Below are 20,524 nucleotides of genomic sequence, written 5' to 3'. Positions count from 1 at the left end.
TCTAAACTATTTATGGAGGTAAAATTCTGGTTTTGTAATGAATATTAAAACTATACTATTAAAACAAAATTCCAACTAAACATAAATTTGGGGGTAGAAATTAATTAAAAATAAATAGATAAAATAATAGCTTAGAGACTGTAAAACTAGCACAAATATAACAAATGGAGAGTAAATTAATGTTACCACAGAAGAACATGAAGTGTATATAGTGTTTCTGCATATGTTCAGAAAGCTGTGAAGCTACTATAAAAAGTGTCACAATATCTGTATCTGTGTATGTATGTGTGTAAAGTATCTGAACAAAAAATTTTAATTAATTTTCTAAATAGCACCTTTAAATAAATATGTTGCAAAAATGTGTACTGTACCTAATATATATATATATATATATATATATATATATATATATATATATATATCTATGTGTATATATATAATACACATATACATATATATGTATATTTCATGCTCTCACGTCTAGGGAAAACTAACACATATTTTTTTAATTTTTATTTTTATAAAATTTATTATGTATAAATATCTTTTTTCTTTAATTTTACAATTGTGAATTGAAACAAAACTGTATGGTGTGGCAGCATTTTTCATATTCAGACTCTTTGCAATTATGGACTTCAATGCAATAAAGTCAACATAAAAGAGAAACGGCAATATTTTTGAAAAAGGAAACATTTACCTTCTTAAGCCATTGAGTCCTCTATTCTGTGCTCATTTCCAGACTTGATATTAAAAATATTCTTAAAATAGACATCATAGACAATGCCTGTTCAGAACAAAGGACGGTAATCAGAACTGACCCCACCTAGACACAGCACAAACTTTTTAGTCAATGTACTAAGATATAATAACCCAATATACTGAGCTACATTGTGATGTGGTGATTTTAGAAATCTAGGAACCATCAATTTGACTTTATTAACTAGACATGATACTATCTTTGGCTTAGTTTCTGTTTATATTTGCTACATATATTTAGCTTTTTAAGTATGTTCATAAACATTAGTATCCTAATCCTTGATAATGTTAATATTTTTATAATAGCAAAATAACATATTTATAATCATCTAGACATTTATATATATATATATATATACATATATATATATACGAAAAAGATGCCACTGCTTTCATGCATTTTCTTTAGCAGTTAGTCATAAATAAATCAATAGTAAATGAACATTATTATACTATAATTACAGTACTTAAAAAATATTTAAAGCATTTCTTGAGGGTAAAAAAGTACTTAAAATGTCAATATCTGACTCAGAAAAACAATAAATGAAATTCAGGGAGTCTTTATCACCTAATAAAACGTCGTCATTAAATTCATCACTGTTATAGTGAAAGGCAGGTAGATTTTCTTTTACCTGTAGAAAATATGAGGGAGGGCATAATTTGGGGGAATATAATCCATGTTTGAATATTCAGAGGAAAATGAAAAATTTGGGAGACAGAAAAGCAGAGATTGAAAAGACATTGTTTTCATTTGTATTGTATGTGTGTACATGTTTTACAAAGATTGTTATTTTTCCTGATTATAAAATGTACTTTTATTTACTTTTACCTCACCACAAATCCATAAGCATAAGGAACATCCTGCCAATATTTAGTAAGAATATTGTGTGGAGTAAATCAACCCATTTTCCAGGAACAAAAATATATAAATGTAAATATAACTATAATGGAATAAAATTGTTTTACTTACATAAGAAAAATTAACAAAGATATTAAGTGAGCAAGATTCATCTGAAATCATAAAGAATTAACCTTAAAAAAATTATGTAATTTTGTAACATTGTAACGTTGACAAGAAAACAGCAGCCCTAAAAACATATTTTATTGAGGCCAGAGCTCTTAGCATTTGGGAATGGGAGACTAGTTAGGAAGCCAGGAAGTTTGAGATAGCTCAGGAGCAGTATGCCTGTCCAAGGGTGGACCAAGGCTCTGCATAGATAAGGCAAGAGGGAATGCTTACAAACTCCATACATGTGCATTGGATCTTTGTTTATGGATAATCTCTTTCATTCCCATTTATATTTTGGGGAGAAGATAAGTCCCATATTTATTTCTCACTAGCTCACTACATGTGCTTCATATTCCCCAGGGTTCCATGTCTCAGATCCCATGCATGTATGCTTGACCCCATCATGTAGACCTGTCCCCCCCCAAACCCCACCATTCCGTCTAAGAAGTTCCCTCTCTGAAGTCACTTTCAGGAGGAGTCCTCTTATAATGGGTAAAGACATTTATTTAGAAAACAATGGAATGAAAAAACAAGACAGTCAAGTTACAGAATACTATTAAAACTTGTAACATGGTCAAATGATACTCATTAATTCTGTTTTATGTTGCTTTTATTACTGCCAATCACAGCCAAGTGATCTAAGGAAACATCGGAGAAAGGTAATGTAAATATCTTTTGTGTGATTACTAGTTGAATATTGTTTTTTTTCTGTGAAAGTTTTAAAATTGCATTCCCTTTATTTGAAGCATTTTATTAACATAAACAGAAATATTAAAAGTATTTAAGCATTATCGAATTGTTTAAATATGATTATAAGAGCAAATGCCTCAAAATAAAATTGTTTATGTTTTCTAGAGTAATGATTAGATTATGTAGTCTACATATCCTAGAATTAGATTATTTATTGTCAATGCTAGAAGAATGCTGCTTACTTTTAAATGTAGTTTTACTATTATCCATGGATGTGAGACCAACAGATCAGGAGACTACTGCCAGTGAAAAGATACCTTGTTACTCACCCTTCCCTTTGCGAAGGCAAAAGCACCTGAGTAGGTCCTGAGGCAAAAAGAACTAGGAGAAAGGATGGGTAGGAGTTTTATTGTAGTTTCTGTTGGAAAGGCAAGGCAGGGTGAGCAGGCTTAAGATTGGCCTGTTTTAATCATTTCTGTGGGCTCTGGGTATAGGGGCTGTCTCTAGTTGTCTGATTCCTGGCCTGGCATGATTAAAGCAGAGGAATATTGCCTCCTGGAGTATTACAAGAGCCAGATCAAGAATATGATTTGGGATACTGGTCTAGATAGATTGATGTACATATGGAAGTCATACTCCAGGGAAGTAGTTTGCAATCTCTAGGAATTAGCTAGTCCTGGGACGTGCATTCTGTCCTGGGTCAGCATGGTGCCAGACGCCAGAGCATCAAGAATATAGAAATTACAAAAATATAATTAATCTTCTCCTTTCTTGTTTAATGTGACATCAAAAAATACATATTGGAAATGAGAAACAAAATTGACTCCAGTCCTGATTCACAAAATGACATCTTCTTAGATAATTGATAACAGCAGAATTCAGACTCATGGGATATCAGATGGGAAAGATTTCAAAGGTTGAACCTACTCTCCAGAGCGTAAATCTGTTTTTCAGCATCATCAAGATGTGGTAGGGGGCACCTGGGTGGCTCAGTTGGTTAAGCGTCCAACTTCCACTCAGGTCATGATCTCGCTGTCTATGAGTTTGAGCCCCACATCAGGCTCTGTGCTGACAGCTCAGAGCCCGGAGCCTACTTAGGATTCTGTGTCTCCTCTCTCTCTCTGCCCCTCCCCTGTTCATGCTCTGTCTCTCCCTCTCAAAAATGAATAAACTTAAAAACAAAAAAGATGTGGTAGTCAGATTATGCCCACTTCTAAAACTATAAAAGTATTTTTTTCTTTGCTTCTTTTTTTAAATTAAGGGAATCTATATTAACTTGTGTGGCATAGATTGATGGAATTTCTTTTCCGGAGTTATCATCTATCTTCCTATAGCATCTTCTCCTTGATACTAACACTTGGTTCTCAACTATCAAATTTACCATCATAATGTTCTTATTGTTTGTCTTTGACTTTCTCTGCCACTGAAAAGAATTATACTGGGAATATAGAAAGATATCTGAGTAGATGATGGATATAAAAGAAGTTTAGTGGATATAAGAAAAAAAGTCACAAAGGAAGATTCCATACAGAAATGCAGGCTCAGGGAATTCATAGGATGAAGAAATAGTTGATAAGAAAGGTAGGTCATGGAAAGAAGGCCACAAACTAAAAATTGTTGTTCATCAGGTTAAGGAGTTACAAGTGTGATTCCATTTACCCTTGAAACGAACACATTAAGGTAAGTATTGTTAGTTTCCATTTTATTGATGAGGAAATTGAATCGTAGAGCAGGTAAATAATAAGCATATGTCATTCAACAAATAAGAGAAACCAGAATTCAAATCCATCTCTGATTCCAAATCCTTTCTCCTCTATTTTATTTATATAGTGTTAACTCTAAGCATTATTCAGAGGAAGAGTGTCCATGATGTTTTTAAGAGCTGATATTTGGAAAGTTTGCATAGTTTGACTGGCAGAATAGAAAGAGGAAGGCATTTTAGGAGGTGTTTCAGGAAAAAAAAGTAATAGAAGCAGAAAGGTCAGTCTTGGCAGAAATAATCACAGAAAACAATTATGGCTAGATCATGGAACTGTGAAGACATAAATACATATCAAGAAGAGTTTAGAAACACACTTTATGAATTTAGATGAGATGTGAGTTTAGAAAGAGTTTTCTGTACGATTAACATCATGCTGAAAGTAGTTCTTGAAAAAGATTCTTCTGGTGGCCCTTTGCTAGTTGAAATGGAGAGAGGAAATCCTATATAGATGCCTACTTAAATCGTTAAAAGGAATCAAGGCTTGGATGACAAGAGCCCAGACAAACAACTTCATTCAGTTTCTTCAATGCATGAAGTCTTTATCATGTATCATATAGAAACACATTTATGCATAATAGCCTAACATAGAAACAAAGCAAGACATTATGTAAACATAAGATGAGAACACAGCTTTAATTTTTTTGCTATAGCCATATTGCTCTTTGTCATTAGAACTTCCAGAGCCATATCTATTAGCTATGCTTTCCACAATCTTTCTATGTATAGGTATTTTAACGCACAGTGATGCCATGAAAAGAAATGCAAGATTGTTGTAAAAAATATCTCTTCACAGTCAACTTTACCATTGAATATCTTTACTGTAATGCGGTTTTATATGTCTATCTCTGACAAAATTTATGGTATCTTGAATTGTTCTGGACTCTGAACTAAATTCTTTCTTTTTCTTAATGTTTATTTTTTTCTGAGAGAGAGAGAGAGAGAGAGAGAGAGAGAGGCAGAGTACGAGGGGTGGGGGTGGGGGGCAGAGACAGAAGGGGACACAATCTGAAGCAGGCTTCAGGCTCTGAGCTCTCAGCTTAGAGCCCAACATGGGGCTCAAACTCACAAACCACGAGATAATGAGCTGAGCTGAAGTCGGATGCTTAACCAATTGACTGAGCCGAAGTTGGATGCTTCAGCCACTCAGGTGCGCCTGAACTAAATTCTTTAAGGAAAGCCCTTCCATCCATCTTCTGGTTTCTGTATGCCTTTGTCTGTGTTCCCATGGGAGATAGTGAAATGAAACTGTTTGCAAGAATTATGTTCTTACCTTTTATAATCTTTACTTTAAAAAGAATTTTTTTTCTAATAAGCTACAACTCATTTTTTAAACATCTGGACCACATTTCATTTGCCTGTGTTAATAATACACTTTATCTGATAAAGTTGTAGTTTTGCCATCTTCTCTTCCCATTTCAAACATCTCCTATTTAAAGGGGGCCTGGGTGGTCAGTCGGTTAAGCATCCAACTTTGGCTCAGGTCATGATCTAATGCTTTATGAGTTTGATCCTCATGTCGGGCTCTGTGCTGACAGCTCAGAGCCTGGAGTCTGCTTTGGATTTTGTGTCTCCCTGTCTCTCTGCCCCTCTCCCACTTGTGCTCTGTGTCTCAAAAATAAATATTACAAAAATCTCCTACTTAAAAGATTTCTATGTTATGATAACCTGACTATGCATACCTTCTTAATGAATTAACTCAAATATGTACCCAGTAACTTTTTTGTAAGCCTTTACATTCTGGTATGTTGAAACGGAGTCCGTGATAGCTTTTTCATAGTTCCTGGATATTGATCTATGGTGCTTATTCACTCTTAAATAATGTTTTTTTATGAAATGTGTCCAGGTTATATATTAAACTGGAATACCTTCACTTTTAAAACAGTTATTAAACTCACATGCTTCAGTAATAAGAATTTATATGTCTAAGACCTATATGCCCCAAGTTTTTTGTTTTGTGTTTGTATTAGAATTACTCAAATAGTTTTGCTAATGACTCTCCATTTCTGTCAATTTCATTTGAAATCTAGAAATAATTCATCTGAATGAATTGTTTTCATTTCTAGATTGCAGTGGTGGAAGAAGATGGTCGGGAGGATAAAGCAACTATAAAATGTGAAACTTCTCCTCCCCCTACCCCTAGAGCCATCAGGATGACTCACACCCTTCCCTCCTCCTACCACAATGATGCCCGAAGGTATGATTGTCTCAGCTCACTTCACAGTTTGCATGCTCTCCTTCTGAAAATATTCTTTCTTTAAGTGCTGTCAAATAGACTGCTTAAAAATTTATATGAGAAATTTGGTTTGAGCTATAACTCTCCATTAGAGTATTGCCCTCCTCCCTCTCCCCTCTCCTCTTGTGAAAAAAAAAATGCATTCTGAGATCAAATTTTTAGTTTTAAAATTAACTATGTATTTGTGGTCTTATTACTAGCCAATATTGATGAGATTATCTCTTCTATATTTAGTGGATATTTAGTATTAAAATGAAGTCAGGCTAATGGAAAGACTCACTAGGAAGAATAGCAAAAAACTTAACAGACTCTAGGACAAAACTATAAATTTGGCTTAGGCTTAGGTGTAAAAGTAAGGTCTGGGGATGCCTGGGTGTTCAGTTGGTTGAGCATCTGACTCTTGATTTCAGCTCAAGTCATGATCTCACAGTGGTGAGACAGGGCTCGGCACTGAGCATGGAGCCTGCTTGGGATTCTCTCTCTCCCTTTCTCTCTGCTCCCCCCCCCCCCCACCAATAACTAAAACATTTTTTAAAAAGTAATTAAGTTCTGAAAAGTCCATAATTGCAGTTCATTTATTTTTAGCAAACAGGTATGTATACTACCCCCCAGGGTCTGGTGCTGACAGCTATAACAGCTAATAAGCAGAAAGTTCTTAGAGGGGGAAAAAGCATATCTGCCAAAATGTTAAAAGAAGAGGTAAGGGGAAATACCCTACTTGTTGTAGCAACTCATCCTGTGGTGCTTTCCATCTGCCTACAAAATTGCAAGCGGATCGCTATAATAAGTAGCATAAACAAATCTAAGCATGCAATTCACATCTTAAATATATATGCTTTTACAGTCTTATCAATTGCAGCATCTCAAGACACATCATTGATATGGCTGTGCATAATGGCTTAGTATTAACACTTTAAGTAAGAATGTATCTTCTAAATAGTATGAGTTTTACAACAAATATGCTTTAAAACAGAGGTTCTGTGCTGGCAGACATTTGTTCCTTTCTGTTTTGTTTATGTTTAATTTCTAATGTGAGTATAAAACCCCAGTTACTCCAGCTTCAAACTATCTGCTTTCATCCTCCAAGAAAAGAATCACTCCTGTTTTAACATGTGAAAAGCTATTGGTTTGGAGTTTAGAGAATGTCAACTCATTAAAGAGGATGAATAAGTAAAGTTAAGTAATTCATCATGGTGTTGTCAAATGGACAGCTAGCTGTAGAATAGATAGCAATGTATCTATTGTACCTCTCCTAATAATACTATGTCAGTTACATTGACCAGGAATGGAGTCTAGAGCAACTTCTTGGAAATCATTTCAGTTTATCATGTACCTGAAAGAATACCTGAGAACTGTAAGAAAAAACAAAATGATCACTAGAGCATATGAGTATTTGCTTTTAAATCCCACCTAGATGATTTAAAATTAAATGAATGAGGCACCAGAGGTGCCTGGGTGGTTCAGTCAGTTAAGAGTCTGACTTTGGCTCAGGTCATGATCTCAGGGTTCATGAGTATGAGCCCTTAATCGGGCTCTCTGCTGTCAGTGCATATCCCACTTAGGATACTTGGTCCCCCTCTCTCTCTGTCCTGACCCACTTGCATGTGAGCTCTCTCTCTCTCTCTCTCTCTCTCTCTCTCTCTCTCTCTCTCTTTCTAAAATAAATAACGGGCACCTGGGTGGCTCAGTCAGTTAAGCAGTTGGCTCTTGATTTTGGCTCAGGTCATGATCTCAGGGTTGTAGGATCAAGCCCCCATTGGGCTCTGCAGTGAGTGTGGAGCCTTCTTAAGATTCTCTCTCTCCCTCTCTCTCTGCCCCTCCCCTACTCACTCTCTCCCTCTCTCTCTCAAAATAGATAAATACATTTTAAAAGTTTTTTTTTAATTTTAAAAAAAAGAACAAGTGGTACACACACACACACATTGAAATGACCAAAGGAAAAAAAGAGAGACACAAATCAACAAACAGACTCTTAATTGTAGAGAACAAACTGATGGTTACCAGAGCGGAGGGGTAGGAGGATGGGTGAAATAGGTGATAAGTATTGAAGAATACACTTAGGGTGCACTGAGTAATGCATAGAGTTGTTGAATCACTGTATTGTACACCTGAAACTAATATAACACTGCATGTTAACTATGTTAGAATTAAAATTGAAAACTTAATATCAAAAAGAGAAATAGTCATCTCATAAAAACAGTGATGATCTGCTAATACCAACTAGGAGTTATTTCTGGTTAAGATTTTTCTTCTTTCTCAAACTAATTTAACCATTAAAAATGCCTCTTTTCTGGTTTCCTGACTGTTCACCAATCTCTCTTAAAGGAAGAGATCAAGTTACTTCATTTGCCAGTGCCCTGTTTGTTAATCTGTGCATCTATAGTTAGCTACTGAGTGCCTGGTGGCTCAGGTGGTTAAGCATTTGACTCTTGATACTGACTCAGGCTGTGATCTCCTGGGATTGGGCCCTGCTGTCAGGCTCCAAGCTGAGTGTGGAGCCCTCTTGGGATTCTCTCTCTCCCCCTCTCCTGCCCCTCCCCTGCTCACATTTTCTCTCTCTCTCACTCTCCCAAATAAGTAAACTTTTAAAAAAATAAATTAAATAAATAAACATTTTTAAATTAAAAAAATAAATGAATTAGGTTCCAAAACTGAGAGAGAGAAAGATGGCTAGAAGAAAATCAGGTCAAGCTGTGACCTGGAACAGCAGCTTAAACTTCACTGTTAGTTAAATGTCAATGTCTTATCATAGGTCATTATGTTTAAGACTAAAAAAATCATACTCTGAGGTGGAAATAGGTAAAGGGTCACTTGCTAAATAATGGAAGGTCATTTAACATGCAATTAATAAGCCGGCCTATGTTCATTGGTTGTATTAAAATAAGGGGGAAAATCATTTAGAACAGAAATCATTTTCCTTAAACAAAATTTGGAGGCTCAGAGCCCTAAGGCTGAGGGAAAAAAACAACAACCACAAATTTCAATATGCTTAAGAGCAAATGTGGGAGGAAAGGAAGACAGTAAGTGTTCTTTCGTTTGTCCCTTTATGAAGGAACAAGTCTGTGTACCTTGTGGATGAGCAGTTTGCCCTCTTTTGTGTTTTGCAGTAGTTTATCTGCCTCCCTTGAGCCAGAAAGCCTTGGGCTTGGCAGTTCCAATAGCAGCCAAGACTCTCTTCACAAAGCCCCCAAGAAGAAAGGAATCAAGTCTTCAATAGGACGTCTGTTTGGTAAAAAGGAAAAAGCCCGACTCGGGCAGCTCCGTAAGTGTGCATGAATTTGACAACTTCCACTGCAACTCATTTTGGTCACTTGTGAGGGTCTGTCTAGTTTTCATTTCATTTCTCGTCTCTGCATTTTTCTTTTGCCTACCTGACACACTTCCTTTTTCAGTCAGCTCTGTAAATTCAATTTAGCTGAATAATGTTTGACAAAACTTACAAGGGAAGAATATTATAAAACATCCAATCCTTTTGATTCCTCTGTGAATAACAATAGCTATACATTATTTAGGACTGACTCTGATAGACACAAGGTCCCTACAAGACAAGTGTTATTACTGTTGTTCTTATTTATCGATGAGTAAACAATGTCTTAGTAATTTACAGAACTGAAATATTCATCTTAGTGTCAATGTTTAAAACCACTGAGTATACTACCACTTAAAACACAGATGTATATAAATGCTTTTCTGTTGAAAAAATTGAGATGCCTACAAAAAATCCATAATAACTTTTTAACCAAAATAAAGAATTGTGATATTCAGGCCAAAAAAGTACAGGTTTCTTTATTTAAAGCTATCACAGCTTTGCACAGAATAAACTCTACAGTATGTAAGTGGGAGGACAGAGGAAGGAATAGGGCAGTAGGGATTGTGTTAGTTATTGTTGGACACTAATGGAATAAAAATATAGATCAGTACAGGGGCGCCTGGGTGGCTCAGTCGGTTAAGCATCCGACTCTTGATTTCTGCTCAGGTCAGAATCTCACAGTTTGATTTGTGAGAGTGAGGCCGTGTCTGGCTCTGTGCTCTCAGCGCTTGGGATTCTCTCTCTCCCTGTCTCTCTCTGCCCCTCCATAGCTCACACTTTCTCTCTCTCTCAAAATACATAAATAAACTTTATATATAAAATACATAAGTAAACTTTATATATATGTGTATATACACACATATGTATATATATATACACACGTGTGTATATATGTGTGTGTGTGTGTGTGTGTGTATATATACATATATATATATGTATATGAGCCTGGGTAGCTCAATTCATTAAGTGTCCAACTCTTGATTTTGGCTCAATTCATGATCTCATGGTTCATAGGTTCGAGACCCACATCAGGGGCTGCACTAACAGTGCAGAGCCTGTTTCAGATTCTCTCTCTTTTCCTCTCTTGGCCCTTCCCCTACTTGTGTGCTCTCTCTCTCTATCAAAATAAATAAATAAACTTTAAAAGAGATAGATACATACATACATACATACATCAGTACATTTTAAATGACCCTAGGTAAATATACACTTGGCTTGTGTGTGTGTGTTTGTGTGTGTGTGTGTGTGTGTGTGTGTCTTCCTATATTTTTTCTTCTGAAATCTCTTTTCATCACATTGGTTATTGTGATTGCATCTTCTTTTTTCTATCTTTTCTTATTTAACGTAGAAATATAGTTAATCTGTTGAAAAAATATTTAGCTCCTTCCTCCAATGGTGAATGCTGAACAGAATGATACAAATCTCTTAGCATTTTCTTTAGTTTCCCAAATAAAGGAATGATTACTTACAAGTAATGCTCCAACTTCCTGGCTAACTTTCCTGTCCTGGCACCGAAAGAATTTCTGAGAGCAATATTTATGTTTGCGGAGGTACAAATGTAGTATATTCAAAAGTGCCTTTTTAAAATCCACACAGTGTATCAGAAGCCATGAAAAAGTAATGTCCAGACAGCTGTGTGATTAAATGTTACTCAACAGATGAATTAAATCCTCTTTGGACTTCTGTTTCTCAGGAAAGGAACTCCTAAGGCTATAAAAAAATTATTGCATAAGGAAAGAAGATAGAAGATGATTATTTTTTGGATATAAAATGTGCCTGTCAAGGCATTGTTTTAATTTCTTGTTTGATAACTATTTATATTCTTACCAAATTATTTGTCATTTCCAATATATTACAGTGTAATTAACAATAATGTAGGTAGTTATTTTAAACTATTTTGCTAACAGAGTAATCATTTTATTTACTCCTATTTAAACATATATATTCATTTTGGGATCTATAATTTACTTTCCCTTTTAAAATATGTTCCATTGCCTTTCTCTTTTGGATTTTTTCTATTTTATTTTAAATTTAATTTTGATGAAGAGTTACTAAATCATTAGAAATTTTGCCAACAATATTCTGTCAAAATCAAGGTATCCAAAATATAATTTAAAGTCTAGAAAAATATACATTCTTCTTGAAACCTAGCCTTTCTTACCCATTTTTAGTAACTTTGTGTCTCTATGTCATACCAGTTATAAAGTGAATCAGTGATCAACTCCATCCAAATCAGAAACTAGCAATAGTTATTCATGATCATACCATCACCCTGGGAAGATTTCTGAGCTCTGAGCGATTTTGTTTTACCCTGAAGAACAAAAAAGTCACCACATAAACAAAACCAGAGTCGAAATCACTCTAAGGACTGCAATACTGATGAGGAAGACAGTTACAAATATGTACTCCTCTGGAGCTATGTAGAAGCTATATTGAAGGTGAATCAAAGCTCCTGGAGAAACCCAATAGGCTTGGGAATTTGAGGGAAGGAAAAGAACACACAGATAATCCAAAATCATTTACATCTTCCTACTTTGAGTGAATAAGCATATATTGAAACACTTTTAAGTTTAGAGTACCAACCATGAGCCTTAGTAAAATGGCTACAGCATAACTGTTGGCATCAAGGAGCTTTCAAATTAGTAGGATAGAGTACATAAGCATATACAACCTTTTATTTAAAACAAAACAAAACTTCAACGTATTTCTGACCCAGAAAAAATTTACCTGCTACATTGTCTATCCTACCAGCATAGCTAGGGAAAAGGGGTTTGAACCCCACAATCTATGATTATACATCAGTTATTGGAATCCTGACGGGCTTGCCTTTTAATTTTATCTGAAGGCATTAACCTATTTTGAAGCAAAACAAATTAAACTGTGTTAAAAATAACTGTATCAGATGACACTCATTTTTTTTTTTCTCTGACAAAGTTACTCTGGAAGAGAATAGGAAGGGCAGTGGGTGAGCTGTGACTCATGGCATCCCTGTGGACAAGATGTCAAAATGAGGCCTAGGTGATGGAAAAATGCAGTGAGGTTTGTAACTGGTTGAATAGTCCTCCTGTTACCGTGCTAATAAGTAGAATGATGACACCTTGGATCAAGGGTTTCTAATGGCCTAATTAGGACTCACTCTGTCCTTGGTAAATACATCCCTAGTCACTGTATGTGAATATTTCAATAGCACAGTATCTGATTTTTGGATTATTGATATGGATAGGAAACACAAATGGAAAAAAAAGTGTTATTTCTAAAGACTGTCTCAAAAACTGAGTTATGGAGGGTCCAAAATCTCTCTCTCTGTGATCTTACCACATTCTTTGGCTTACTACCTGGGGAAGCACCAGCTTTCCCAGGTCATCAGAGAACTCCAATTATAATGACTATAAAGAAAAAAAGAACAGAATGCACATGACCGCCCTAGCTGATGTTAACAATTAATGTTAAGTATAAAGAAAAGAGGCCATTGGGGTGCCTGGGTGGCTCAGTCGGTTAAGTGTCTGACTCCGGCTCTGGTCATGATCTCACAGTTTGTTAGTTCAAGCCCCACATCAGGCTCTGTGCTCAGAGCCTGGAGACTGCTTCGGATTCTGTGTCTCCATCATTCTCTGCCTGTCCCTCCCTCTCAAAAATAAAATAAACATTAAAAAAAATTAGGGAAAGAAGCCATTGACAGGCATTGTAAGAGAGGGCAACACAAATCAAAGACAAAGATTTTCAAGAATGGAGACTTGATCCAATAGAACCAAATGAGACAAATCTATGAAAAATGAAACAGTAAAAAAGAAAAAAATAGATTAAATTTGAACAGGCAATGTCCCCAGTTATTGCTGTAAAAATACATGTATCACTAAGTAAAAATACACAAATACATAATTAAGTACATAAATAAATAAAAGGTACTCTTGTGACTTTCCTTTAAATTAATATGAGAGGCTATACATCTCCAAGAGATTTTTTTTTTTGCCTACTACATTGTAATTCTGTTTCCTTTATGGTCATCTGACAGATTGTATTATAGTTGCCTGAACTTGACAATAATCAACATAATAAAGAAAATAACTTCATAATGACGAAAACAGCATCAACATTGCACCAGGATTATTTGGCAAGCATATTTCTACACATAAAAATTGCGTGACTTGTGCTGGCCTTTACTCCCAAATTTAGATTGTTCCTAGATGCTATGGAGCCAACAGATACAATGTAAATTCCACAAAGTATCTATTAAAGATGACTCATACTCTGCATGGTGAAAGGGCCTTTTGTGAAGAAAACACTATTTAGCTTCAATTATGAGAGCGTTTATCACATACCCTTTTTGAGCCAGGCCCTGTGTCTAGGTGCATTTTTTAGAGAGCTAATGGAGTAACTGATATAGAGCAATGAAGTAACCATTTACAAACTCAAAGTGTGTTTAAATCCCACTGAATGCTATGGCTTTAATACTGAAGAGAGATCAGATGAAAAAGATGAAATCACCAATGGGCAACAGATTGCAGTCTTAATCTCTCTAGAGTGAGAAGTCCCTTTTTAAGTCCATTTGTCTATTGGACAAATGAAGAGGCACAGACTTTGCAATGTGGGTTTTGGCTAGAAATTCCTACAGACTTGTACCTCAAGGGCCAACACGAAATAAATTATTTTGAGTGGAATCAAAGGACCAAGCAACATAGAGATATTTGCCCTCACAGTCTGGATGAACAGAAGGCTCCAACCAGTACCATTCATAGATCCAGGTATAAGAGAGTCCTTTACTGAACTCCTTGACCTGGGTCTTAGGAAGCCTCATACTTTGCAGTACTTTCCTTGGAATTTTCTATCATCCCTCTCTGTTGCCTGGGAGAGACTAGGGCTGGCAGTGCTATCTGGGCAGGACTCTTAGCCAAGATTCGTACCTGTGTGGGTCCAATCACTGAAAGCACTGTTTTTTGTTTTTTGGGTTTTTTTTTAACCTTTCAGACACTAGGACAAAACAGGGAGGCAGTGCCATCCAGCCATGGTGTCTGATCCAACCAAACCATGTGGATTTGAGTCTCTGTTGCTTCCCTTCAGAGTGTATGCTCTCTACCTCATGCTTGGGGTCAACCAGATATCCCAGGGAGCCCAGAGGCTTAGAGCCATGGAGTTGTTCTGGGCCACTGGCCTAACTCTGTTTCCAAGAAGGTGATCTGACAAGTGAACCACTCACTCCTGCTCTCTAGAATGATATTGTATGACATTGGACCACCAGATCCTTGTCCTGCTGATTTGGGGTTACTCAAGATGTTTATGTAGAAAGGGAGCTAGAAAAAAAATACTTTAGTGGAACACTCACATCCCACTGGTGGTCCTGTGTCCAACAATTCCAACTCCTCAAAGACCTTGCCAAAGTAAGAGTGATAGTGATGGCCCAGAGAACTTCATTGAAGATGAGGATTTGGGCTTGGTGTTTGCATGCACAACTACAAGGTGGCCATTGAAAAGTGATAAGCAGTTTATTATCTGAGTAATCCTCTGAATCATGAAACTCAAGCCTTGTATTCCTGAATACCTCATGCCATGAGAGGGTGGAGCTAATGATATTCTCTTCATATTCTTAGAAGACCTCCTGGAGAGTGAGCAACCCCCCAGATTCCCACAGGCTAATGTTTCATATCAGGGGCACTCCTGCCATTTTAAAGACACATTAGAGGATTTTCTTCTCATTGAAGAATGCTTAGAATCCTTGTTCCCTGCCCACTATGTATCAGTTGCCCTTTGCAGTCACTGTGACATCTGAATATGTGCCTCTCTCCTCCAACGAACATACACAAATACTCATATTTCTTATGGAGATTGGTACAGTCTCCAGTTTACAACCACCGAGATATATAGAGCTGTGCAACAAAAATGTAACTCAAGCCACAAATGTGAATCCCATATATAACATTACGAAAAGTAAAAGGAGACCAGTGAGATAAATTTCAATAATTATTTGTCTATATATCAGAAGTATTTCAACATGTAATCAATACAAAGTTATTGATTAGATATCTTATATTCTTTCTTTTAACACTACATTTTCAAAATCATATGTGTATTTCATACTTGCAACACTTAATTTGGACCAACCACATTTCAAGTGTTTCATAGCCCTGTGTGACTAGTAAATAAAATATTGGTATAGATGAATAGGTAGACATTCTTAAAACCCACACAGCCATATGAACCCACTACCAGCTGGGCAAAAATGAGGCAGACTCTCTCCAGATTGGGATGATCATTCATAAAGTAAGAGTTCATAAGCTGGTTTGGCTGACATCATCCTTACCAGAACCTGAAAATTCTTCTATGAAAGAAGGTTCTCACCCAGAAATGTTTTAGCTGGGCTAAAACAAATGCACATGACTAGACTTTTGCTCCTGCTTAAGGGTACTGTCCTACATGCGATGCTTAAAAATAATTGTACCTACTATGGCAATAAGTTTCATTTTATATTGGCATTTTGAAGTAGGGTGTAGCCATAATTCTCTATTAAGTGCTCTATTCCAAGGATATTAGATTTTGAAGTATTCAGAGTATTTCCAAGCTCCTCATGCTTTTTATTTTTATGGTTTTATTTATGGGAAACAATTCTAATATCTATTTTCCTGGGTCTAGCTTTGACTCACAATATTCTTCTAGAACTTTCTTTGTTTCTCTCCCAGAGCTTTTAATTTTTTTAAATGTTATTTTTGCTAATTAAAATGTTAGGTTCTTAAAAACATTTAAATGATAATTTATATGTTCTTCTTTGCTCAGAAAAATATAAAAAGGCTGATTCATATAACCACTTGGTGGATGAAGTGTATCATTGTTTACTTAATGGGTCTACTTCATCAGTCTCTGTGTCCCCATCTGATCAAGAATTTCGTAACTTTTATGTGAATCATTCATTTTAGTTTTCACTTCAAGAAAACAAGTTTATTGTTACTTGCAGACTGTGAATAATAATTTCTAGATATACAATAAGGCAAGTACACCGATGAGAGAAATAAAACATTCACACGCCGTGAATAAATGGAAAATCCCACATTTAAAAATGAACCCCAAGAGTCTTTCAGTCAGCTAGTGGATGACTTTCCTAATGGTACCACCAATGAAATTCTTTCATAATAAAAAAAATTTTAAGTATTAATTGCACATGTGCATAATTGAATAAAGTAAATGTTTGCCCCTGAACTCAAAAGTATTGATTAGATCTAGACAGCAGTCAGTGTGTTTTCAATTAAAGAGGATTGTGTTGGGGCGCCTGGGTGGCTCAGTCGGTTAAGCATCCGACTTCAGCTCAGGTCATGATCTTGCGGTCCGTGAGTTCAAGACCCGCGTCGGGCTCTGGGCTGATGGCTCAGAGCCTGGAGCCTGCTTCCGATTCTGTGTCTCCCTCTCTCTCTGCCCCTCCCCCGTTCATGCTGTGTCTCTGTCTCAAAAATAAATAAGCGTTAAAAAAAAAAAAATTAAGAGGATTGTGTTACAATGATACAGTTCAGTTAACAGAGTTACTAGGCTATGAGATTAACATTTATACCAATGCTCCAGAAGTAATAGCATTGAGTATTATAAATTGTTTGCTAAAATAAATTATGAAAAACAGTAACAATAAAATTTTTCACTGACACTTTAATAAGATACTACTTTTCACTAGAGAAACCATAACTTGGTCAAGCCCTGCAAATGTGAAGTCAGGAAATTACAGTGGCAGAATAGTAAAATTATCTTTAATAATTTTATTTATTGACATATTGGTGAAATTTGTGTGGATAGTAGTAGTCGTCTTTGTAAGAGTTGGTATTAGCTTAATTCTTTCTACCTAATCTTGAGCTTAACTGGAATTGAAATCCCTTCCATTTAAAAAATATGTGTACTTTGGGGCGCCTGGGTGGCTCAGTCAGTTAAGCGTCCGACTTTGGCTCAGGTCATGATCTCACAGCCCGTGAGTTTGAGCCCCGTGTCGGGCTCTGTGCTGACAGCTCGGAGCCTGGAGCCTGCTTCAGATTCTGTGTCTCCCTCTCTCTGACCCTCCCCCATTCATGCTCTGTCTCTCTCTGTCTCAAAAATAAATAAAAATTTTTTTTTAAATATGTGTACTTTAACCCACTTAAAAATAGTGAACATTTTTTTCACTTACCTTGACTTCATGTTTTTTGCATATAGTAAATACCAAAAAGAAAACAGCATCCAGGATTAAGTTCTCATTTTTCAAGTGTAACAAAGAATTTATGAATTAACTATATGTTTATGGATCCTGGATGAAATAATTGCATTGTGAAATATCTAATTCTATCTGATGCACAACATACTTTTCTTTCCTCTTCCTTTCCTTTCAAGGTTATGTGTATTGTGTATTTTTTAGCACCAATAAAAATGATGCTACACCAAATAATTAGTGGCTTGCTGGGATAAGAACCATGCTTACCAAGATTTTTTGAAGATATAGGTTTTTTTTTCAGATATAATTCTGAAATTTACAAAACAAAACTAACCTGCCAGAACATATGAAGTTCTGGAAGTAAGGCATATCCTGAAGGATAAAGGAGTCAGCCAGGTGAGGAAAAGAGGGTGCCAGAAGGAGGATATGCAAACTCTTTAGACGTCAGCAAATACTTCTGTAGTCTCTTGACTTAGAATTGAAGACATGCACCCGATTGTGTTCATTGGGCTATCATTTGTCCCATTTTACATCAAATATGTCAAATTTCAAATATAAACAAATTCCATTCACTACACAGATATGTGCTCTTCTTTTTCATAAGAAGAAAACGAGACCTTGAAGCTTGTATATTCCATGGAGTGTATATTCCATAGATTATGTATTATGTCGAGGGTGGTATGAATAGTAGGTCAGTCGTTACCTTTTCTTTTCATTCTCTCAGTGTACGTTCATTTATGTACCCATGCCATTTTATGCATGTTGGTTTGGCAGTATAAGGACGATCTAAAAAAGAAAAAGAATTCGTGATACTGAGTAGTTGAACAAATAACTTTTAAAAATTTATTTTCAGAATTGACCCAGTGTATCCAACCTAACATGAATAGTTACTTTTTCACAGGAGGCTTTATGGAGACTGAAGCTGCTGCTCAGGAGTCCCTGGGGTTAGGCAAACTTGGAACTCAAGCTGAGAAGGATAGAAGACTGAAGAAAAAGTAGGTTTGGAGATTTTCTTCCTTTATTTTCTAACTTGCACTTACTCTTTATCATTTGTGGGGGAGTTAAAAAGACAGTCATTGGAAACAATAGACTAAGGCCATTGTTGTTCTAGTATTCCCTAAAACTATTCAATTCTGGAGTTTTCTGGTTCTGCTGAGCTACGGTTTGAAATAGATGTACACATCTCTGACCTGTAGTAGAAATCGACAGTTTTCTCTAAGAGACCAATGCATTGATTGCAAAAATCATATATATTTAAAATATTTGAATGTAGCCTTGTAAGTAATGTGATAATCTATTTGATATGAAATTCAGGGCTGAATTGGTATGATAAAAAGGGAATGTATACTATCCAACTTCGTGTTTCCTCTGACAATTAAAGTATCTCCTCTTATACAGGAGTATTTAAAAGAATATTTCCCTGACTGATTGAACATACATTTATTTTAGACCCAGAGCAGATTGTTTTGCATCTGGCAGGAAATTATAGTGTATCTTTTCATTCATATATATAATGTGGAACATTTAAATGACTTGCAAAATTGGCAAATGTTGAGTCTCAGCAGCTGTTAGAAAGCTAGTGGGGTCCATAAGTAACATATTTTTAAAATACAAAGTAACATTTTTTCAGTGATCAACTAGTATCTATAGAACATGTTCTTTAAAAGCCAAAGGATTTCTCTCTTCCAGAATCTATTGGTGGGTTACTTCTTTTCCTCTCCTCCTTCTCATATATTTTATTACGTTGTGTTTGTAGTTTTTATGTTTACTTTATTTCCCATGAAATAATATTCATTGCTCTAGTCATCATTATTGTAGCAGATATGCTCATGGGGTTATAGTATTCAGTGTAATCAACTGACTTCATATTTTGCCTTCTCATTTGCTTTACAGATGTTTACTAATAATGAGGAAATGCAGACTTGCAAGTTGTAGAAAAGCTCGCTAGCCTAATTATTTCACTAATTTTCTACATAGTCCATAATACATATCCAATGTATATATATATCCAATATATATATTATATTTATATACACATATATATCCAAATTTAATAGAAATACTGTGCAGAAAAAATTACCTTGAGAAGATTATTTCTTGAATATAGCCAACTGCTCGGTGTTATTCAATACTAGTAGATATTTCTTTTTTCATTACTGATCACTAAATGTATAATTAAATATTATCACAATCTGTTTGAAATGTCTTGCCTTTATTTATTACTATCAAGGAATTTTTTATTCAATTTTTTGCCTCTTTATTGAGAAACCATTCTTCTAAAAAATCTTCTTTGGATAGAGTCTTTACAATTTATTTCAAGTGTAAAGAACTTTCAATTTTATTTATTCAAAATTACTTTCAGTCTAAAGGAATAAGAGTGATTAAAGCCCAGCCTGGCTAATGAACTTGTTTTATTTCACTTAAAGGTTAATTTTCATTTCTCCTATAATGAAATACTTACATATAATGGCAATTTGGCCTGTTTTCACATTGCATGCAAGGATGATATTGAGACAAACAACATAGTTCATTGGTTGTTTATGGAACCAAATTAAATGTCCTTTTCAACAGCCACTAAAATTAAACATTCCAATTATGCAGGATTTAAACAA

The 20,524-nt window shown here is 35.5% G+C and overlaps 1 protein-coding gene across 24 annotated transcripts in view; it reads left to right on the top strand.

The window, feature by feature from the left end:
* PPFIA2 (PTPRF interacting protein alpha 2) overlaps window positions 1-20,524 on the top strand; it is a 478,195-nt gene that overhangs the window by 397,679 nt on the left and 59,992 nt on the right. For all 24 annotated transcript variants that reach the window (XM_019835282.3, XM_019835280.3, XM_019835277.3 and 21 more), the window contains 4 exons: window positions 2,395-2,424; window positions 6,281-6,411; window positions 9,558-9,712; window positions 18,814-18,907. In XM_019835282.3, the coding sequence (XP_019690841.1) occupies window positions 2,395-2,424; window positions 6,281-6,411; window positions 9,558-9,712; window positions 18,814-18,907 (410 nt within the window). The remainder of the gene's footprint in view (window positions 1-2,394; window positions 2,425-6,280; window positions 6,412-9,557; window positions 9,713-18,813; window positions 18,908-20,524) is intronic.

Source organism: Felis catus, chromosome B4 (genome assembly GCF_018350175.1).
Source record: "Felis catus isolate Fca126 chromosome B4, F.catus_Fca126_mat1.0, whole genome shotgun sequence".
Taxonomy (NCBI): domain Eukaryota; kingdom Metazoa; phylum Chordata; class Mammalia; order Carnivora; family Felidae; genus Felis; species Felis catus.
This window is presented reverse-complemented; position numbering and strand designations above follow the sequence as displayed.